At 52.9% G+C, this 22,033-nt stretch overlaps 7 protein-coding genes across 7 annotated transcripts; 3 read left to right on the top strand and 4 right to left on the bottom strand.

Annotated features, from left to right (window-relative positions):
• Positions 1 to 1,846: 1,846 nt before the first annotated feature.
• Positions 1,847 to 3,129, top strand: V2A60_010002 (uncharacterized protein; the record flags this gene model as incomplete). The annotated part of the gene is made up of 3 exons (XM_083261263.1): positions 1,847 to 2,228; positions 2,318 to 2,657; positions 2,838 to 3,129. The coding sequence occupies 3 exons, from the start codon at positions 1,847 to 1,849 to the stop codon at positions 3,127 to 3,129; spliced, it is 1,014 nt and encodes a 337-aa protein (XP_083117389.1).
• A 613-nt stretch (positions 3,130 to 3,742) lies between these two features.
• V2A60_010001 (fructose 1,6-bisphosphate 1-phosphatase) lies at positions 3,743 to 4,904 on the bottom strand (the record flags this gene model as incomplete). Its single annotated transcript, XM_083261262.1, has 3 exons — positions 3,743 to 3,873; positions 3,944 to 4,725; positions 4,801 to 4,904. 3 exons carry the CDS (start codon positions 4,902 to 4,904, stop codon positions 3,743 to 3,745), a joined length of 1,017 nt encoding a protein of 338 aa, XP_083117388.1.
• Positions 4,905 to 7,444: 2,540 nt separating this feature from the next.
• V2A60_010000 (peroxisomal biogenesis factor 11) lies at positions 7,445 to 8,261 on the top strand (the record flags this gene model as incomplete). Its single annotated transcript, XM_083261261.1, has 2 exons — positions 7,445 to 7,986; positions 8,099 to 8,261. 2 exons carry the CDS (start codon positions 7,445 to 7,447, stop codon positions 8,259 to 8,261), a joined length of 705 nt encoding a protein of 234 aa, XP_083117387.1.
• Positions 8,262 to 9,035: 774 nt separating this feature from the next.
• Positions 9,036 to 10,725, bottom strand: V2A60_009999 (splicing factor SR family protein; the record flags this gene model as incomplete). Its single annotated transcript, XM_083261260.1, has 6 exons — positions 9,036 to 9,473; positions 9,524 to 9,620; positions 9,674 to 9,747; positions 10,069 to 10,241; positions 10,454 to 10,582; positions 10,671 to 10,725. The coding sequence occupies 6 exons, from the start codon at positions 10,723 to 10,725 to the stop codon at positions 9,036 to 9,038; spliced, it is 966 nt and encodes a 321-aa protein (XP_083117386.1).
• Positions 10,726 to 12,302: 1,577 nt separating this feature from the next.
• V2A60_009998 (putative methyltransferase-domain-containing protein) lies at positions 12,303 to 16,030 on the bottom strand (the record flags this gene model as incomplete). The annotated part of the gene is made up of 2 exons (XM_083261259.1): positions 12,303 to 12,366; positions 12,426 to 16,030. The coding sequence occupies 2 exons, from the start codon at positions 16,028 to 16,030 to the stop codon at positions 12,303 to 12,305; spliced, it is 3,669 nt and encodes a 1,222-aa protein (XP_083117385.1).
• A 917-nt stretch (positions 16,031 to 16,947) lies between these two features.
• Positions 16,948 to 18,702, bottom strand: V2A60_009997 (cytochrome P450; the record flags this gene model as incomplete). The annotated part of the gene is made up of 4 exons (XM_083261258.1): positions 16,948 to 16,983; positions 17,038 to 18,286; positions 18,343 to 18,493; positions 18,546 to 18,702. The coding sequence occupies 4 exons, from the start codon at positions 18,700 to 18,702 to the stop codon at positions 16,948 to 16,950; spliced, it is 1,593 nt and encodes a 530-aa protein (XP_083117384.1).
• Positions 18,703 to 19,334: 632 nt separating this feature from the next.
• V2A60_009996 (Zn(II)2Cys6 transcription factor) lies at positions 19,335 to 20,938 on the top strand (the record flags this gene model as incomplete). The annotated part of the gene is made up of 4 exons (XM_083261257.1): positions 19,335 to 19,581; positions 19,641 to 19,924; positions 20,020 to 20,144; positions 20,203 to 20,938. 4 exons carry the CDS (start codon positions 19,335 to 19,337, stop codon positions 20,936 to 20,938), a joined length of 1,392 nt encoding a protein of 463 aa, XP_083117383.1.
• Between the last annotated feature and the right edge of the window lie 1,095 nt (positions 20,939 to 22,033).

The following is a 22,033-nucleotide window of genomic DNA, read 5'->3' as shown; positions in this document are numbered from 1 at the left end:
GTTGTAGATGCAACGCTGTGGCGTGCACTTGGCCTTTTGGCTCCCATCGGGGAGAGGCTAGATTTGGGATGAACCGCAAAAAGTCAACGGTTCGTTTACCCTTTTTCGTTACCTTTTTCGTTTTCTACCTCGAGTTTGGGTGTAATCCCGGAAAGAGCAAACATGAATAAAATTTCACCGAGAAGGTGGCTTCGTGGCTTGCAGGAAGCGCTGTGCCATTTGCGGACGAGCCAGAAGAGGGGAAGGAATCGTAGGATGAGGGAAAAGACTCCCGCCGCTGCACACAAAGTATACACACATTTGCCCACAGCAGTTATGGCATATGTTACATTGATCCAAGCTTTGCATGCAACAGCCAGGGTTTCTTGACAAAGGGGGCATGGGGCAAACGGCGTGACTGTGTAGAGGCGTGGCCGAGATTTGGCACGATCTCGTCATGCAAGCTGACTATGCGACTTGGTGATGGTGCATCAGGACCGGAATCTTATGCATCCAGGATGTGAGTTCCAAAAAAAAAATCCCCCAAAGTGAATCCGCATACAATACACTTTTCCTGCTTCTTTAGTTCGCATGGGTGGTTGGAACCATGCGACGGAAGGGCCTTCATATTCGTAGTGTGCTGCGAACCAGGAAAACAGCAGGCATGGGGGACAAAGATGCTACAAAGTATCCGTAGAGTTGCCAGACTGAACTAACAAGCAGTGCGACGGGTGCGGTGTCTTGACCGAATATAGTATGATGCAGTTGGTCCGTGTTATACCAATGTCTGAGAAGGCATGAATTAAGAAAGCTGTCAACAAAGGCGCATTTCGCTTTTGCTCATTTGTTGCCTGCGCCCGCCGCGATCCTGCGTTCGGCTCTGGCCGTCGTTCACTGGGTCTTTTTGTCCGCAAACTCCGTGGGCGCTTTGCTTTGGCCATCCCGCCCCAAGCCATCACTCCGGTCATTGAATCTCCCCGAGTGTCACCGAGATAGGTGGTCCGTGAGGAGGAGGAGGAGGAGGAGCAGGAGCAGGAGGAGGAGAGACAGGCTTTTGTTGGCGCCAGCCACCAAAGCACACAGGCCACACAGTCTTTTGGGGCGGAGGTCACCGTAGAGCGTTCTTCTTCGACTCAAACGCGCACCCCCCCTCCATCGTTCGTTTGACGGTTGGCGGCACTGCCTTCCGGAACGTGTGCATCGCCAAGAAGAAGGAGAAAAAGAGAGGGATGGAAGGCGTCCTTCCGGGAGTTGGCCCGCCACAGAGGTCACGATGCATTAGCGTCGTCCTACTTGGTTGACGAACAACGGACGTTACCATGCGGGTCTGGCATCTGTGTGCGGCCCTGGAGAACAGAGAGAAGAGATCAAAATCAGAAAAATGCTGTCGAAAGACATGATGGTTTATGAAGGCGGTAACAAGGTCTGTTGATTTATATAAACGCAGCGTGTGGAAGCTGGTTACTGGCCATCAGAGTATGATGTCAGCAGAGGATCCGCGCGGGCGGGCTCGTCTCGATCGCGCAAAACCCCGCCATTTACCTAGATCTCGAGTATAGCAGTAGGGAGCAAATCGACGACATCATACTTAACGCATTTCCACGCCGGATGGCCGGGCTGTAGTTGATACATTCCATACCTTTCCGTAACAGTAAAATAGCGTTGTAAAAACAGAAAATCGCGTGCAATATAATATCCCGGCGACATCACCTCTCACTCTGTTTCTCTCGCGCGTCAAAGGAACTCATCATCTCACTACACCGCACTTGGAATTACAGGTTCTCAAAACCATCAGCCCTTCACGACACGGCAACCGATCCCGGCGGACACCAAATAAAAAAAGAACGAAATGTCCACGGCAACAACCATGCAGAGGGTGATCCTCGCGCTGACCAACTTCCGGTCGCCCATACTGCGCGCTGTCGTGCCGTGCGGCCTCGCCGCCGTCGCGCTGCAGGCCTTTGCCGCGGCGCCGTCCGTCGCCGCGCGCTCCGAGCTCTTCTTTGACGTCTCGGGATCGCTGACGTACCTGGCAGTCGGCGCGCTGAGCCTGTACCTGCCGTCGTTGCGGGCGCGCGCGCTGGCCGCCGCGCAGGGCGTCGCGCAGGACGCGCTCCCCCGACTGCCGAGCATCGCACAGCTTGCCGCCTCGGCGTGGAGCAAGGAGGGAGCTGCTGCGGCCGGTGCAGGAGCACGCAACTGGCGGCAGCTCGTTCTGGTGGGCCTGACTATGGTGTGGGCAACACGATGTAAGTAAAGACAAAAAAAAAGCGTTCCGTCAAGGAGATCAAGGATGATGTGCCAGCTGACATTGGGCGGCTTCTTCTTTCTGCCAAAGTGGGATCATATCTCTTCTCACGCGTCCTCGGTCACGGTCACGACTCGCGCTTCGACAAGATCCGCGACAAGCCCGTGCGCTTCGCGAGCGTCTTCCTCATCCAGGCCGTCTGGGTCACCATCCCGATGCTGCCCGTAGTTGCGCTCGGCGCCGTGCCCGCAGCAACGGTGGCGGCGGCCCTGCCGCGCCTCGCCGCGACCGACGTCTTGGGCCTGTCGCTCTGGAGCATGGGCTTCTTCTTCGAGTCCGTCGCCGACTACCAAAAGAGCCAGTGGTCCAAGCAGAAGAAACTCAAGCTGCATGATGAGGACTTTATGACCAGCGGTCTTTTTAGCGTCAGGTAACCGTTTTCCCTTTCTTCCACCTTTCTACCACTTTTTTCCTATCCCGAAACGGTAGGCATAGAAGAGAGAGAGAATGACAGGATGAGGGAGGGAGAGTGATAGGAGGGTGGTTTGCCCACTTCGAACAGCACGAAAGAAAAGAAAAGCAAGAGCATACACTAATGACGTTCTGACAGCCGCTTCCCACACTACTTTGGAGAGATTTCCATGTGGACGGGCATCGCCACGACTGCCGCCGGTGTGCTTGCACGCCGGCCGGTCCAACTCGCCCTTGGCTGGACAAGCCCCCTCGGTGTCGTCGCCACAACGGCGCTGTGCGGCCTCAGCCCGCTGTTCAGCTGGTTCGTGGTGACACGCGTGTCAGGCGTGCCGATGAGCGAAAAGAAGTACGACGAGCGCTACGGCCAGCGCAAGGACTATCAGAAGTGGCGCAGCGAGACGCCGCAGCTCATCCCGAAGCTATGGTAATAAAGGGGCAAGCGCAATGATACATCTCGTCACGCGTTGTACGAGTGGCAGACAGGCAGAATAGTAGGAAAATCTCCCACCCACGCACAGGGAAGTCCTGCTGCGCGGCTGCTTGAAGAATGCCGCTTGTGAGAGCGCAGCTGGGGAGGTCCTCGGTAATATATATCCTACGTTGCGAATAGTAGTACAGATAAGCGATGTACCCTCACCCGGTCTATAGACTTGTCTTTGCTGTTGACGAACTTCGACCGTGGAATACAAGCGCAAAAGGTTGAGCTGGATTTACGCCAATGTCAAATCACGATTACATGCACAATGTCGTCCTTGTTGCCCGGTTCGCAGAGAGTCTCTCGACGAACTATAAAGTAGCTAGCAATGCCGATACGACGTCCATTTGTCTTGGGGCATAGAACAAAGGGGTGGCTACACTGCGTCGCTTCTTTCAGCATTCCAATCCCAAGATAGCGGCTTCGTCTATGTTCTTGTTTTCATTGTCCCATTCGCCTATTCAATGCTAGGTTATAAGTGGCAGATTCAATGCCGTCCTTGTGTCAAATAAACTCGAGTTATATTATTTTAATTTCGAATATGCTGCGAATGCAAAAAAGCTCCCCTATTTGTGGAAGGCCTTGACCTTTTCAATTTCATCGTAGCTGCCCATGAAGATACCGGCACGGTCATGGATGTGCTCAGGGGCGACTTCGAGCATGCGTCGCATCTGGCTGTCGACAGCCTGGCCACCAGCTGTTTCATTTGTTAGCGTTTTCATTTTCCCATTTACAATGATCCGTGTCGCGCGCGCTGGAAGACTCACCATTTTCAAAAACCATGGCCATGGGAGCACACTCGTAGAGGATACGGAGCTTGCCCTTGGGGCTCTTCTTATCGGCGGGGTAGGCAAAGATGCCTCCGTAGAGGAGGGTGCGGTAGGCGTCTGCGACCATGGAGCCGATGTACCGGGAGGAGTATGGCTTGCCATTGTCCTGGGCCTCCTTGAGGGAGTTGAAGTAGTTGATGGTGGGCTGCTCCCAATAGAGTGAGTTACCCTCGTTGACCGAGTAAATTGCGCGGCTCTTGGGCATCTGCATGCTGGGGTGGGTGAGAATGAACTCGCCGATGCCGTTGTCGAGGGTGAAACCGTTGACGGTGGAGCCCTTCATGGTCAGGACGAGCTGCGAGGAGGCGCCGTACATTGTAAACCCGGCAGCGACGAGCTCGGTACCGGGCTTGAGGATGTCGGCCTTGGAGCCGGCGGAGCCTTCGGGCAGCTTGTGGATGGCAAAAATGGTGCCGACGGAGACGCCGGCGTCGAGGTTGGAGGAGCCGTCAATGGGGTCGCAGGCGACGGCATAACGGGCGCCGGTAGCGTTGCCAAAGTAAATGATATCCTCCTCCTCCTCGGAGACGAGCAGCGCGCACTTGTTAGAGGAGCGCATAGCCTCGATGAAGAGGTCGTTGGAGATGACATCAAGCTTCTTCTGCTCGTCGCCGGTGGTGTTGGAAGAGCCGGCGAGGCCAGTCAGGTTGACGAGGGTGGCGCGGCGGATGTAGTAGGCGATGGACTTGAAGGAGAACTGGAGCGCATGGCAAAGGAGGCTGTGAAAATGGAAGGGGGGGGGTTGTTAGCGAGGCCATTATCACGGCGTTTGGGACGGTGCGGGAAGCACGCACGTAAAATCACCACTGGCCTCAGGGTGCTTGACCTGCTCTTCATTGAGGAACCGAGTCAGGGTGACAATGTTGGTGTTGATCTTTTCCGGCTCTCCGTTGGACATGATGGCGGTGTTGCTGCTTGGTTCGGTGGTTCGGTGGTTCGTTGGTTCGGGCGATGGGTTTGAGGGGAGAATGGACGAGGACGAGCGGATCGAGTCGGGTCGATTGGGAGTTTATGCAGAAGATGGACAAGTACGGAGGGATTGAGCTCAAGGAAAAAAAGACAGATGAACAGGGACAAGGGATGGATTTTGATCAAGGTCCCACGATGCGTTTCTGCCGAGCTGGTGAGGAGACAGCAGGTGCGTCGCGTATTCTCGGGATGCAAAGCCCGAGAAATAGCTGGGGCCAGGGGATGGCGGGGGAGGGGCAAAGGCGAGGAGAGTTTTGGCAGACGACCGGGACACGCTATGACGACAATGCGCTGAATGATAAGGAACACTAGGAGGTGTGCAGCCCGATTGAATGGAACGATCTACGTTATTGTGTCTTTTATATTCTTTCTCTCATTCTGGCGAGTTGATTGAAAGCGTTTTATTTGCATCCATCGTGAAGCGTCCAGGTCAGACGGCGGCCCATCGCGGAGCTGGGGCGATTACCACATCATTACGATACGATTGGACAGCAGCTTTGCAGCGGTTGAGTAGCGGGTTGAACAACGGTTCTAGGCTTTTTCGCAATGCGGCTATCCGAGGCTTCTGTGGCTCCCTATCTCGGTAGGACCTAAGTTGGCCATGTTGCTACATGGAGAAAGTAAGTATCTGGTCAGTACGTAAGTAGGTAACTTAGGCAGCTAGACGATTGTCCGACAATTTGTACGAGCGTGTCCTGGCCATGGCAGAGGAACCATGTCATCAGAAGGCACTTTGTTATTAAACTTGTATCATTCAGTTTCCTTCTTTTTGGCATTCGGGTACCTTCCAGTGTCTCTGTTCGCAGGCGGGTGGCTTTACTGTTCAATTTTGCGGGCCAGCTGCTATAGTAAAGTCCAAGCAACCAAAAAGAGAAAAAGGCTATACTGAGTATATCCTCTTTTTTTTGCGGGCTCGTCCGCTGTAGACCATATCACTCGCCGCAAGAGGATTTTCCGGGATGCTAGGGGAGGTCACGCGAGAGAGGTGAATTTTTGCCTGAAGAGGGACTGGGACAGCTCTTGGCCCGCGGGGGGGCAGGCAACAGTCTCTCGAACTTGGGACTGGGAGAGAGGCGGCCGACGAGTTGAATTTCTTCTAGGCCGCTATTAAAAATAGCATGACTTTCAATGCCCGAAAGAAACAGAAAAGAGATGGACAGACGGAGAAGAGAAGAAATCGTACGGGCAGGCCAACATCGACGACAAAGACATAAGAATACCCAGCCAGTCGCGCGGGAACATCCGGCAGAGCAGATGTGCTGCCCTGCGCCGTCCCTATGCTGTCCCTACGCTGGGCATTTTCATTCGCCTGGTACTTGAAACTGTATGTCTTTAGGCGCCAGTCAACCATTTCGAGATATCGAGATGCTTTGGCCAATTAATTGAGCTGAACCCGAACCGATAACGCAGACATCAAGCCTGCTCTCGCCCGACCGTAGCTAAAAGCTTTAAAAGCTGTTTACTCTACAGGCGGCACCTGCGTTCGCACTTGACCGTCTGCACATGAAAATGAAGGAGGGGAATAAAGAGCCGACCAATTTCTTCTAGCAAAAGCCCCAAGCACGTGTAACTGCCTTTTTTTGTTTTTTATCGAAATTATCGCCATGCAAAAAAAAAATCCGCAAATCTGTATCCCTTGGTCGCATCTGTTCCCCTTCCCTGTCAATATCGCGCGCCCCCCTCTCCTCAGTAAAGCTGGGGGCGCTCTCACGTGCTGTTGGGCTCTCTGCCGGACTCATCAGTCTGTTTACTGGGTACTTGGCCTGCCCGGGCTCCGGCTACCGGACCAGGAAGTATACCCCAGACACGGCCGCCTGGACTTTCGCGTGTCGGCTATGTGGTGGCATGCAGCAGCTGATTTTGCTACGTGCAGTGCTGCCTTGCAACATGTGCATTTTTACAACAGAACGAAGGAGGCGCGAGATTCCAGAAAATCAGTAAAATTAAGCATGATTTACAAATTGCATGAAATTCATGGGACATGCACCGCCGAGCCCTCTTTTTTTTTTCCTGCCCTTTTCTCTTTCAGCCTATAACGCCGCTTCTTAGTAAACCCTCCCCATGGGCTTACGGCCGCTGCATCATTTCCTGTTTGCTAACTTGGGCTCTGCCTTTCCTCTCGGATATTTTTGTGGGGTGTGGACCTCGGCATGTGCGCGCGTTTCCGCCCGTCATCACCTCATTCTCTCCGGCACGGCGATTTCACTCAAAAGGGAACTCACTCTCTCTCTCTCCAGCATCCCCGGCTTCATACACACCATTAAAAATCCACCTCATTGTTCATTTTCCATCTTATTCTCCTCTCTGATATCCCAGCAGTTGCGCAACTTGACCTGAACCCGTCCGCCGCGCACCTACCGGAGAGCCAAGCTTCTCCCTCATCAGCGTTATCCGAGGTCGCACTACGTTCAGTCCTCGACCAACTCTTGTCTTGACACACACACACACACACTTCAAAACACCGTCACCATGGTCGCCGACGCTCTCGTCTACCACCCTTCCGTGGCGCACTACCTGCGCTTCGCCGCCACCACTGTCGGCAAGGACAAGCTTCTGCGCCTGCTGCAGTACTTTGCGCGCTTCTACTCGTGGTACCTGCTCCGCACCAACGGCAGCCCGGACCAGATGGCGCCCTGGAACGCCATCAAGAAGCAGTTTGGCACAGTCCGCAAGGTCCTCCGCTTCGGCAAGAACATCGAGCACCTCAAGGCCGCCGCCGCCGCCGCCGACGCCAAGGGCATGGACCCCTTCCTCCAGTACGCCGCCGTTGGTCGCCAGCTCGGCTACGCCTCGTACCTGACGTTCGACGCTCTCGCCCTGCCCGACGTCCTCGGCATCCGCAAGAACCCCAACGTCAAGACGCTCACGACCAACGCCTCGCGTGCCTGGGCCGTTGGCATCATCTTCAGCATCGCCGCCCAGACCTACACCCTCTACCGCCTGCGCCAGCGCGAGGCCCAGATCGACCGCAAGGACGGCGAGGGCGTCATTGAGAGCAAGCGCATCAAGATGTAAGTTGTCTTTTTTGGGGGGTCTCTTTTTGTCTTAATCTTCTACTTCTTGATCAACACGACTACAAAAGTAGAGGTTGTCATCTGGATGGATGCTAACCAGCTTCAACAGTGAGAGAGCCGCTAGCCAGCTCCAGCTCCTCTCCGATGTTTGCGACTTGACCAACCCCGTCTCGGCCCTTGGCTGGGTCGCCTTCGACGATGGCCTTGTCGGTCTCGCCGGTACCACTTCCAGTTTAATCGGTATCTACAACCAGTGGCGCAAGACAGCCTAAATCTGCCAATTTGTCACGGCATTCTACTAGACTCGCGAAAGAGTCGTGTTACGATATCTTCGGCCGCAACGTGTACCAACATCTTTCCATTCAAGGCTGCAATGTCTCGTAAAATCAGGCAACCGTCTAGCCAGCTCACCTGTCATGCAATCTTATCGGCCTCGGCACATCTATTCAAGAGCCTTGGTACGCCACATCGAGGCCAGCTTGAACATGCTCACACTGCCAACTGCCTACTTTTGCGTTGCAAAGTTCTCATGGCACACACAATTCTTTTTTTCAATTTAGCCACCTAGGAAAATACTAACAAAAAAATGAAAAATGAGCTCCACGTATCAAGCAGTCATGTCCAACTGTTCTTCAATTTTGTACCCTTGAATCGTTAAGTAGAGTAAAACATGATGGAAGAAACGCTGGAAATCAAGGCGTAGCATACATCAATCATTCTTGGGCTGCCTGGGTCTGTGTTGGGCACCTCTGGTAGGTTCGCCAATTCGAAGTTCAAAGTGGTCATTGTCGTTTTTTTACAAGGCGCATCCCCATATACACCACCTTTGCGCCTAAATACTCACCCGCGTCGCATTGTTCGTTGCTCGTTCTGTTTGCCGGTGTTGACTCGTCACGGCACCGCGCCGCGCGAGTCATCTAGTACACTCTTGGTCAAGGACGGTTCCAATGGTAAAAAGCCAACCAGAAACACGACCACCATAACAAGACAACAACTTGATCCGAGACACGACACAAGAAGTGGGCCATGACACAAGAAAAGAGCATTTACCAGTAGCGTCCACCACGGTCATAGTCTCGGCCGTAGCCCCCTTCTCTGGGGTACTGTGGCGGGCCTTCACGAGGTGGGAAGTCTCTTGGGGGCGGGGGGCGGTCGTACGGGCGGCCGCCGTACGGGCCTGGCGGCGGCGGCGGCGGGTAGTCGCGGCGGTACGGCTCGTCGTAGTGACCTCGCGGTCCCGGGGGCGGAGGATAGTCGTCCATCGGGCGTCGCGGAGGCGAGTGGTAACCGGCTCTGTCCTCGTAATAGTCGCGACGAGGGCTGCGTTCCCTGTATCCGTACGGCGGCTCCTCACGGCGGGGAGGGTAGCCACGTGGAGGTGGTCCACGACGATCGTATTCGTCGAACGGCGGCATGTTATACGGGCGACGTCCGGGGGAGCGCGAGCGTCCGCGCTGTCGGGAGACAGGCACTTCAGTCTGAGTCTATACGACTGTGAGCTTCCTGTTTCTGTGAGCGATGGCTGGTAGCTTACATCGACGATGCACTGCACCACTTTTCCCTTAAACTCGCATCCATCCAGCTTCTCTACAGCGGTGCGCAGATCGCCCGCATTCTCATATTCAACGAAGCTAGTCATGTCAGCGAGGAAACCTGTGCATGTCTAAGCTCTCTCGAGTCTTACCCTCTGCCAGAGTCACGTGCAGTTTCCGAGTATACAACATCGGGGCCCGCCTGGCGCGCGAAGTCCTTGAGGTCCTATATCCAGAGTCCATGTAAGCGCCCGGTCAGGTGACGGAACAACGAATTTAAACACGCTCAGACGCGGCAGTGCAACACTCGATCCGATGTTGATGTGCGACCAAGCAGGAGCCAGGGTATCGCATCCAAGGCGGCGGATATGCCATCAGTGAAGCCCGGCAGTCCCAGGGGAGGCGAGGGAGCGTTGTCCTAGATGATGCAGTGTTCCGGCCAGCGCAGATTCACGAACCAACTTCTCTCGACGTAGAGTCAGGGAGTGCACATCCTGGAGATCCTAGGGCAGGCGTGGGGACGAGCGGAAAGAGATGGAAGACAGACCTGCCAGCTGGTTTCGTTGGGAAGTCCGGTAATAGTCATTCGGTGTATGGTTCTTCGGGGCCGGGGAGGCGCTCGCTCGTGGTGGCCACCGCCCCCGTATCCGGGCGGTTCACGGGGACGAGGACCACGCGCAAATTGAACGGTGAGTCGAGTTCCTTTAAAGTCAGATCCGTCTGATTGACTGTTAGTATTGGGCAGCTCCCGGGCGTGGGTGGAAGTATGTGCAAAGGATGTCCACGTACGAAAGGCTGGCCAAATAGCGCAAGAGAAATATCCAAGGTTAGCTGAGTTCGTGTCGCAAACATTTTCTACGAGGGACGCGCTTCCTCTCCAGCAGTCGCATATTCTTGTTCTCTCGGTTGGGTTGAAAGCAGGCGCCACTAACCAGGAACGACGTCTCGAGCATCCATGGGATCCTTGTATTCGATGAAGCCGAAGCCGTGCATGAGCTTGACCTCTGTGATTTCTCCGGTGCCGTGCGTGGCAAAGTGCGCCTCAATATCGGCCTTGGTAGCTGCAGCGGAGTGGCTCGTGTCAGTAGATGGGGTCCGCAGGCAAGATGTGAAGAGTTCAGAAGCCGAACGGTGGAGAGAGAGATGGACCATTTGGAGGGAGGTTCCCCAGATAAAGCCGGGTGTTGGAAACCTCGTTAGACATGATGGGCAGCTGTTGGCGAGACTCTTGCGGCAACGGCGGCGGCGGCGGGTGATGCGGTGTTGCGAGCAGCCCAGTTCGTTGTCCGGTTTGGAGGAGACGAGACCAGAAGGGAGGGGAGTGGGTGGCTGCAACAATCCGAGAGGTTCACAAGCAGATAAAAATAAAAGAAGAAAGGCCTTGTCCAGATGTGATATGTGTCCGGAACGCGCGCGGCAAAAGGGGGGGAGGGAGCTTTTTGCTACGTCCTGTAGGTGTGGACTGGTTGCAAATCCAGGTGAGGAGAAGAAGAGGAGGAGGCGGTGGTGTGGGAGGAGGTGGTGCGTCCTTGGGCCGCCTGGGGTTGCGCTGGCCGGGTGGTTGTTTTCGGGGGGGGGCACAGAGAGATGCAGGACAGGAGTGCTGCACGCGCACGACGGCACGAGGACAAGGCAGAAAAGACAGATGCGGCAAACCAATCCCAGGTGCGAAGCAGGAGGTGCAGAACGAGGAGGAAACAAGCCCACTCTTCATCTGCGGCAGCTATTTCGCCAGTTGGCTGGGCCGTTATTTTCGCACCAGCTGAGCAACTCTCCCTGTCTCTCCTGTCTTGCCCCGGAATGCCCACACGGGATGCGCTGCAACCCAACCACCTGGACGCTGCCCACCTAGGTACCTAGGTAGGTACACAGGACTCATCTGGACGACCCGTGTCAAATTAGCTGCCACTGAGATACCTTGTCTCATGAATCTTTCGTTTCTCTCGCTTCATTTTTCCTCTTAATCTTTCCTCGACCAAAAGGGATACCTGGAAAGACATTCAGGGGACAGATACGGACATAAAAACGAGGCGTTTGTATATTTCCGCTAGGTGCTAATGTACTCCTTACAGCGGGCTACAGCGGGCCGGTGGTGAAGCGGACCACCAATACAGCCGCTAAGAATGTTGCACCCCAGAGGGAATCCCATCTTGGCCGCTCGACATGCTTAGGTTGACTTGGCCCTGGGTAAGTACTAACCTCATAAGCAACTGACGTAATCTGTCTGCAGCCGCCGTTAATCGGTTCTGAGAGGCCAAGGCCGGAATCTATAGGTAAGTAGGTAGGTACGGATACTTACCTTCCATTTGGTGCTCTGCGCATAACAGCAAGGTATCATGCGCCACATAAGTAAACAGTACTTATTAAGTACGGATACCTTGCTCGCCTCAGGAGAGCCTGGAGAGGTTCCAACCAGGGCGAGCCGAGGAGCCGCTGGACTTATTATTGCCAACTCATTTCAGCCCCAAGGGCGGTGACATGACACGCCACACAACTCGCCGCCACACTCCCGTTTTATCATTTTTACTGCACGACACGTCGATTCCTGCACATCTATCACAGTATTCCTTTCACAACGCAGTGCTGTCATCTCATATCTTTATTATACTCTCTATTCTCCTTCTTTCCGATTTCTAAGTTGGCCAACTCCAGTGGGTATATCTGCGTTCGCTTCGCCTTGCGCTCGCCGACTTTCAAACTGCGATCCACCATCCCTCGAGCGATCTAACCGTGCCTCGCATACGATTGCCTCATTCGCCAAGTACCTCGTTTCGCTGCTGATCATACATCATCATCAAACAATATCGCAATCATCTCGTCCAACACTGTAAATGCCAAATGTGCACTGTAAAAGGATGCTATTAGCCAACCTCCTTCGGTAACCTCGGTATCGCTTGTACTTACTTCAGTCTCGAGTTGTTAAATGTAGCAAATAAGCGTCGGCTTGCTGCCTGCGCATTGACGCGCCCGACTACGCTGCCTGCCAGGTCGGGCAGCAACGTCGCCAGCATTAAGCTCGCCTCTGTTCGTGTCCTCCTCTTCTCCGTCGCACTTCGAGGCTTCTTGTCTCGTACTAGCTGTCCATTCGGCCACATGTTGTCCCGAAGCAGCGCGATATAGCGTAGAAGAGGCTCCTCCTGCACAAGCATCTTAAACGTGTCGCGGACCTTGCGTTCAACGGTGCCTCCAAGCAGCTGCTGAAGCACAACGACCACTGCTCTGCCTCGTAGCCAGTTATTACCACGGTTGAGCTCGAACACTTCCAAAAAGATGTCGCAGATGGGCTTGATAAAGGGTTCCAGCTCCTTGCTCTCGAAAGCGTTAAGCTCTGCTTCTGCTTCCGCAGCCGGGAAAGAGTCTTCGCTGGTGTGCAGTGATCCAGAATTCAGCTGGCTCGTTGCTGCCGCAATCAAATTTTGCCCAGCTACTGAAATCTGATCCAATACTGGTATATTGCCAAGGATATCCTCCATGCCATCTGTAACGGAATCGTAAAGCCGACTCACAATGTCTTTTCTATCGTCTCTGTCAAGCAGGTCTTCGCCTTGCGTAATGGCGCTCTCGGACAAAAAGGCGCGTAAATCGCGGCTTCGGCAGACATCTGGCAACAGAAGGAGCTCCTGTAGGTACTTTTCCAGCGCAACCCGTCTCTTGCGCAAGAATTCGCTTTGAAACTTCATCACTACTCTCCTGCCGGGAAAATCAAGGTTCCGCACAGAAGGGTACCTTGAGCGCAGCTTTTGATGGAGATCGTGAAACTCGCTGTATCGTCGCGCGACGACCCATGACGCTGCGGGCATCTGCTCTCCCGCATCCCGCTGCACTTCAATCACATACAGTGCAAATTCCCTTCCATCTTCTTCACGGCCAACTCTGATGGATTTAATCTTGACAGTCGATCGCCCATAAAGACTGTTGTCACTCTCTTGCACCACGTACTGTTGACGCTGAAGCTCTTTTCGTCTGATTTCTCTGTGTAGACTGGCTTTCGACTTTGACAAGATCCGCAGCTCAGCAGTGTTGTTTGTTAATTCTGCTTTTCTCGTCAAAGAGTCTACGATGGCTTCCTGTGCTGCCAGGCGATCAATGTCATTGGTCAGTACCGTGATAGCCTCCGCAAGACCAAGGTCACCAGGCGCAGCAGCAAAAACTTCATCCTCGTCTTCAATATTGTCGTCGTCGATTACATCCTCTCTTTCATCCGATAAATGCTTGTCTTCGTCTGCAAATAGATCGTCGTCTACAAAGACCCCAATCCGCGAAGCCGCGCTCACTAGACCCAGTGATGATAGGCTTGGCTTTTCTTCTCTGCCAGCATTCGGCCGAGCAGCATCAACGGACCTTCGCTGTGAGTCCTCATCGTCTCCAAAAAGACCACCGGAGCTACTTCCACCTAGGTTATCATCATTCGTAAAAAGTGACGCTCGTAGATCCGCAGCTGTCTGGGGACGGTCGTTCTCCATAATATTATTTAGAACCTTCTCAACTGCCTGAACTGCCTGCGTATCGGGTCTGTTGTGAGGGTCTTCTTGTTCAATGTTAGGGTAAGAGTCGACCATATTGTCGGGCTCAGTTTCGTCGTCGTCAAATAATGGATTGCCGGCATCCTCATCCAACGATGTTCTGGTAGCGGCCAACGGGTCTACAGCATCGCCCTCATCGTAATTAGTTGCAAGGTCTGTTGATGACCCGGCTCTTCGCGTTGGGTTGAGACGCGCCAGTGATTTCGGCTTTGGTGTTCTGCCGCGGGAGCGTCCGTTCGACTGGTGTGGTATGCCTACATCGGATGTAGTTAAAGCCATATTTGATGGCTGTGTAATGGTCGCCGTTTCTTGCGACGCTAGACACTTGTAGTACAGGTCTGATTTTTTGAACGCTTGAAAATACTGGTTCTTCATTGTCTCCAAAGCCATGCTTTGAACTTGCAATATCGATCTGCGGGCCTTGGAGTATTGTGCTGGTGTAGCGTGCTTGCCGGACTGTAAGAATTCTCTGACATTGGTCTGCGATGACTCGGGAACATTCAGTTCTGGCTTAGACAAGTATGCTTGTTGAATCTGGCGAACATCCAGTCGGTCCGAGTCGGTCCACATCGGCAGATTGGAAGGCAATGCTTCATTATCGTGTCCGTCATCTTCAAGAGGATTTCGGATTCCGTCCACCACTAGCCAGAACTGCACCAGGTTCATCATCTTTTGACGGTCCATAAACTCCATAAAATAGGAAAGCCCGGCAGAATCTCGCAGAAGCTCTACCAGCCCAGCATTCTCAAGTCGAGACGCCGAAGCAGACTTGACTATTCGTGAAGCATTTGGAGCAGAAACGTGGCCATTTCTCTCGCCTCCAGCTGCTAGATGAGTGACTCGCTGGTCCAACAGCCTTTTACCCATCTCTAGTCGGCGCAGGTATACCTGATCCGGATACTCCTCAACCGAGTCTCGTTTAAGTTGGCTAGCGACCTCGTTTCTGAAGCGCCGAGCATCTGACAAGTTGTTTACCTTCCGAATAGCCCGAATAAATTTTTCAAATTTGCGCTCGCTGTCGCCTGGCGATATTCGTGGGGCTGTGGAGGCTTTCATACTTCGGGGTGCTGGGGAGGCGTGCTGGTCAAGAGCAGCTCTCAGCTTACGAACTGTTGATCGATCCTGCAGCATCGAACGACCCATGTTCTCCATGATCTGATTCCAAGTATCTGGCTCCGAAAGAAGTTGCAGAACAGGCGAAAGAACAGCACAGCTGACTATTTCTTTGACAATGATGGAGACGGCCCGGCTGGACAGCATATGTCGAGGCATCAGTTTCGGCAGAATCCGAGCTATGAGACCTCTTAGATAGTCCTGTTGGATCATCTTTGTGTCGGGAAAAGACAGAGAAGCCGCGGGGTGAAGCTTTCCATCGTTATACTTGGCAGCGATAGCAAGATCCAGCTCGTCAGACTCGGTGACCGTCTTATTTAACTTTTTGCCTCGAATAGATCGCTCCGCTTCATAGAAATCTCGGAAATGCGCTGTCAGGATCGGCACTACCCTACTTATTATGAGCTCGACCAGGTCCTTCTCGCGGAGACAGTCAAGCAAGCGAATTATGGCCATACGAACGGTACGGTCGATCTCGTTGGGAAACTCGGGATTCGGGCTAATATTGTCGTACCAAACCCTCACAAAGTCGCGAAGGACGAGATTCAGCAGGTGATCGACGGCCATGGCCACGCGCTGTGAAGGCAGGCCCAGCGGAGGGTGCTCGTACGCCTGGCGCTTCCGCAACGCGGCGACCTCATCGCGCCAACGCTGCGGGCTCAGAAACAGAACGGCCCGTGGGCGTGGTCGACGGTTGGCTGGACTGCGCGCAAAGAGAAGAAGAGCGCCGAGGAGTGCCACGAGCCCGACGAGAAGGCCACCGCTAAAGGCATAGGCTGCCCAGCGGAGCGCGCTGAACCAGCTTACGACATAGCCCCAGGCGATAAAGGCTACGATGCCGGCGAGAATCGCATCCCTGCGCTTAAAATCCATTGTGGCCGCGGAAACATGAATCCAGGGCGCAGGAAATCGGGCGAGGAAGCTAAACGATGGTTCGCTGCATGGTGACGCAGTAAGGTATCAAATTACAAAGGAGGGAGAGGGAAGCTCGGGACACTAGCTTGCATCAGGAGCTCACTTGCTTCGGTCAGTGCTATCGATTAAGCGGTTGGCGGTCTATCTACCTCTGTAGGTACCTGCCTACTTAGGTTCTACTGAGCAAGTACTAAGGTAAGTAGGTACTACTTATACTTAGGTAGCATGATACCTTAGTAAGGAGGTATCTATCCAGGTGGGTGCCCCGCTAGGTACCTACCTACCTAGGTAGGGTAGGTAGTTTGCGTGCTCCGTGCACCGTGGCGTAGTACGCCTCTTCCCAGCTGCGGTGGTGCTGTAGCAATTTCAAAGCCACAGTAGTCCTAGGCAGGACAAAATATTTCTACAAGAACAAGGAGTCTCTTGTGTACAGCCAGTGCAGCAAATACGAATATGTGTTATCAGCACAAATATATCAAGCTTGCTGAAAGTTAGACTAGCTCCTCAAAAGTCTCCAAATATGCATATATTGGGGTTGAATGATATTAGCGGTCATAACAATAGTGATGAATAATAACAAAGTCTGCACAAATAAGCAATCAAGAAATCCAAGAAAACCGTACAATTCTCACCCGAACAGCAGACCTCAATTTTAAAACGAGAAGCTTTAACACTAGGCAGCAGTCAAGCCCAAGGTTTGTGCCCTGCCGCACAGCAGATGTGAACGATACGAATGAGAAATCATTTGCGTGCGACCGAGAGTCGGTTCCCTGTGCTGCATATGCACTCCGATATTGCATGTTGGTAATATATTAACTCTTGAGCTATTTTCAGCTCGGCTTTCAAAAGCGTTCACACTCTGCTTTTGACGGCGACTATGAGCGCTTTGTAAAGACGAGAGGGCACGAGTCCTGGAGCGAGTTTTCAGCACTTTTAGCCCAATATCATCAAGTAAAAAGACTTACCATTGGGAAGAGACAAGCAAACACGCGAATTTCCTCCGATTTTTTTGTCGCATGATGCACCCAGTTCAGCTCCAGCGAAGCTTTTCCTATCAGGGCCGCCATGTAAAGAGGTACGTATCTCCTCGCGAGGCAGTCGTGGGCGCCAGCACCAAAGACAAGCCAGTTCTTAGTCTTACTCTCGGCATCACCAGTGATCCAGCGGTCGGGATCAAAGATGTGTGGTTCCGGGTATGCCTCGGGGTCGTGTAACGATGGGTAGCAAGAGGGAATGATCATGGAGCCTTTCGGCGCGGTGTAATCCGCAGTGACCGGGAAGTTCTTGGTTGTCAGATACGGCACAAAGATGACTGGCGGTCGGTGGCGGAGCACCTCCTTGATAACCGCGTTGGTGAACGTCAGCGATTCCAGCATGGGCAAGTCATATGGCTTATTCCTGTCGCCTCCCCTAGCAGCAAGATTCTCCTCGCGGACTCGATCGAGAATATCAGGCCTCTGAGCCAGGATTTGGAAAAGCCAAGTTGTCGAGCTGCTAGAAGCATCCTGAGAAGCGAAGAGAAAAGTAAAAAGAGTCTCGGAAATCTCCTCATTAGTAAACTCTCGAATCAAATTACTCGGCTTCTCAAGTTTTGTTTCGCCAGCGGCAAGCCGCCGACGATATTGCTCAGATTCCATCATATGAAGCACCCATTGATCAACAATGCAAGTTGGGGTGGCACCAATCGACATTCTAGCCTTACAGGCAGCTGCACACTTCGTGAACTCACAATGTACCTCGTCGGCTATGCGCTTACCCAGCCACTGTTTGCTGTAAGGTATGTACATGGAGAATGGAACATTGACGAGCTCCATGGCCTCGGTGACTTTGTAAAAGTCGTCGGCAATCTTCTTCACAGCCTCTTTGGTAATGTAGTCGCCAAAAAATGTGCGGCACGACAGTGCACAGTTTAGCTCGCGAAACCAGCCCATAAACTGAAAAGGCTTCCCATCATTTTCAAGGCTTTGCGCGACGAACTTGTCAAAGTACTCGTTGAAGACTTGTTGCTGGACTGGAAGATACGTGGCGATGGCCTTGTTGGTGAAGAGCGGAGTCAACCCTCGACGGTATTCGGCGTGCTCTTTGCCCTGTAGAAATACCCAGGCCTTGTGACCGAGAAGGTCCTTTGCGATGGGCACAATACATGGCTCGGCATATTTGGGGGACTTGAAGACTTTGTGTGCCAGGTCGCGATCGGAAACGAGGACAACGAATCTGCAGACAGGTGGTGGTGAGCGAGAGCAGATCTCGCGATACAGTGGCAATCATACTTGTGGAAGACGGAGACGCAACTAAGAGGACCACTGGCCCACTGCGCCAGGTAGGAATCGAATCTTGGATGCAAGGCTTGGATAAAAGGTCCCATAAGAGGAATCTTGAATGTTGGACCGGCGATGGTACCTTTGCGCTTGATGTACGTGACTTCAGGTTGTGTCAGCTACAAAATTGAGGGTCCGAAGCATCCGAATCTCACCTTGATCGTAAGTAATAATTCCCAAGACTGCCACCACCACATATTGCCAGACAGACCAGCTGGAGATTGCGGCGAGGAGCGTAGAAGAGACTTGGCTGGGAGCTCTTAGAGCCACCGCGGAGAGCAGCATAGAAGCGGTGGTCACATTCGAAGACATTTTCAAGAAGGTTTGACTGTGTTAGAATAGGTTCAAGAGACAAAAACATTATAAAAAGACGGCCTATGGCTACCTTTTAAGGAGCACAAGGGGCTTGGCCTGTAGGTAGTTGGGACCATGCTGGTGCACTGTCGGAAGGACCAGCACCAACAGTATAGAGCAAAAGTACTACATGGCTTGTGGCAACTCCACATCTACAGGGAAAGAAAACAATACTTCAAGATACAGGGAATGGTTCATTTCATTCATGTGCTCAGTATCGATTCGCGTTTGATCCGCCGCTGTGTGCTTGGTAATAAGAAAGCAACCACAACTCCGATTGGCGAACTGCCAATTGCAGGCGCTTCGAGTGCGCCACATTGGGTAGACGAGCAGAGCCAGAAGAAGCCTAGTCTCCGGTTGACTATGGCGGGGCGGAGTCTAGTCCTCTTTGGGACGGCTCGCACCAGAGCCGGTTGCTCTCTTCTTCTCGGCGGGCCCGGGAGCGAACTTACACTGCGACATCAGGCAACCTTCTATGCCCTCTTCCGCTCCATGTCACTCGCTGTCACTATTCGGGGGACGACGTCTCACGACATGCGGTGAGAGAGAGAGAGAGAGAAAGAAATAAAGAAATAAAGGCAAGGGTCATCATGCGCCAGACTCTTCGACGGTCCTGTAGCGCCTGCGCTCGCGCGAAAAGCCGCTGCGACTTGCGCAAACCCCACTGCTCGCGCTGCGCTGCTCGCAATATACGATGTGTGTACGCGAACGAGCCGTTGTCTACCTCCCCTAGCCCGCATCACCAGCAGCTGTCCGGATTCGGAGCTGTTGATCCGTTCGAGACATACCCTCAGGTGAGACTAGGGAAAGAGCACGTCCAACGCCTCATACATAGCTGTACGTAATCTTCCATGTGTCCCTTTGCACGCTTCGTACACGCACTCACTGCGTGGTAGTCCTTCACAAGATTGCCTTCCAATACTATCCCCTTGATCTCAATCCACAGTCGAACCCATTTCTAGTATCATGGTGGCCACTCGCTTTGGGAGACCCGGTCCTCTTTCACGTCTCGCTGCAGACAGCATGTCTTGACGAGGAGTTCTTTGGGCGAAAGGGCTTCCAAACATCGGAGCAGCTCATGTCTGACTCTGTCGTACTACTTCGTCGAAAGGTGCAAGATGTCTCATTGGCTATGCAGGATACCACAATCAACTCTGTTATCACGCTCGCCACAATAGAGGTAAGGGCAGTGGAGGGAGAGTAGCACGAGCCACGCGCTCTCAAATGTCTCGTGTACCGCGGATAGTTAGGAACTAACCGAGTTGGCCATGGCAGTACGGAAAAGGCAATATAGCAACAGCACAGATGCACGTTGCTGGTGCCAAAAGACTCATCAACATGCGCGGTGGCCTCCAAGCAGTCATGCAAACCAGCCCACTGACGGCGCGCATGGTTAGCTGGTAAGCAAGCTCCCTATGGTCCATGCTTCACCAGCCTACTGAGCTAACAGTGAGGAAGGGTTTCGATGCTGATAAGCGGCTCTCCCCAGTTTGACACGCAAGACGATGATGGTAATGGTGATGGCATTAGTCCAATCCCGGAGTGGTCACTAGCTCGGTCCATCGAACCTACCGTCTTCCCGAAAGCAGACATAGAGCCCGAGATACGGAATGTTTTTGCACGTATACATGGCATCTTCCGCCGCACCGGCAGCGTTCCTCTGCCTCCGCTGAGACTTCATGATTTGACCTGCTTTGTTGTTCACCGACTTCTCTCCCCCCCAGTGTCGGAAGCCCCTTCATCAACCCTCTCAGACTGCGTCCGCTGTGGCATAATATTATACATGCTTATTCTACAGGGACCAATCTACTATACACACGCAGCAATATTATGCAAGACGGCAGCCCGACTCGTCGTGCAGCTCTGCAACAGCGCCAACACGCAGGCCGCCGGCCCGCTCGAGCTCTGGCTCGTCGCCATTGGCCTGGTAGCTTCTCATGGCACATTGTCCTACGGGGCACTGCAGGAAAAGACTCGTTCGCTCTCCGCCTTGCTAGGGCTGCAATCATGGAAAGATGCGCGTGCGCTCGTCAAAAGTGTCCTGTGGCTCGAGGCACCACGAACTGAATATGTCTTCCAAAGTCATTGGGACGTAGCACTCGGCCATGACTGCCAACTGGTGACATTCGGCTCAGTGCAGATCGCACCGTTGAATACAAATAGCCAAGAGACTATCACGCGTTTGCAGAGATAGCAAAAGATATGGAGCCTTGGAACTACAGATGAGACTTGGGCCAGTCAAGTATTATAGAAAAGCTAGTCAGAGCAGAAGAACAGGACTGAATGACGACAAAAAGCATTAGCGCATTATCATCATTCGCGCTCCAGGGATGAGACCTGACACACGTATATGGTTACGTTGCATGAGCTGTGGCGGATCCCCTACATGCATCTTTGTTGTTTCTGTGAGCTTTGAAGTTGTTCGCTTGTTGGTACTGTCGTATCTATTAATGTCGAATATTGATCGTCACAGCGAGCCAGCTACGGCTAGCAAAGAGACGAAGACTGGCGGAAGAAGCATAAAATAAATAGACAACCCAAGGTATTCTTCGATAGCTACTGCCTACTACATCTCGTTCAACGACAAAAGGTAAGTCCCCCAAATAAGTGATGAAGAAGATGAAAAAAAGAGCAAATGCCGCCGAAAAGAAAAGAAAAGAGTTGGCTTCCCTTCCATCCGATGCAGTTATAAATACAGAATATTGTACACAAGTACACCTCACCCATCCCTGACCCTTAACTTTTCGCTGAGAACGGTTATATCCATGTTGCCGCTTCGTATGTTCCTCCGACTTAAAATCAAGTGAAAAACGTCGGTCTACTGCCCGTGACATTGAGTTTCATGTTCCATCTCGACGTCAGCCAGACACAGCCTCCATGCCTCATCCAGCCAGGATAACCATCGTCCAAGAGCACGCCCAAACTCCGATTTGACCAAAACCAAGCAAAGAAACGAAAACAAGCAATTCAAAGCAGATTGAAAAAGAGAGTCGTATGTGTCTAGCAGCAGGTTAGATTCGTGACTTTGACTGCCATTGATCTCGAGAACACATCTCTTGAAAAGGGAAGAGAACCCTTCAAAACTTGCGCCGGCCAAGGCGAGACCGTTATCTGCCTCACTTTCAAATGATGCTATGCTGCCGAAATCAAAGTGGCCACGCCAAAGACGCCAAAGACAGAAACCGCGCCAGATTGCAAGAAACCAGAGGACATTAGTTAGGTATCAACGCAGAGAGGCTTTTCTGCGCAAACGGGCTGATAAGACAGGTAAGTCTTTTGTGACCGCCAG

The sequence above is a fragment of the Cordyceps javanica genome, chromosome 7, assembly GCF_051103115.1.
Source record: "Cordyceps javanica chromosome 7, complete sequence".
NCBI classification, from domain to species: domain Eukaryota; kingdom Fungi; phylum Ascomycota; class Sordariomycetes; order Hypocreales; family Cordycipitaceae; genus Cordyceps; species Cordyceps javanica.
This window is presented reverse-complemented; position numbering and strand designations above follow the sequence as displayed.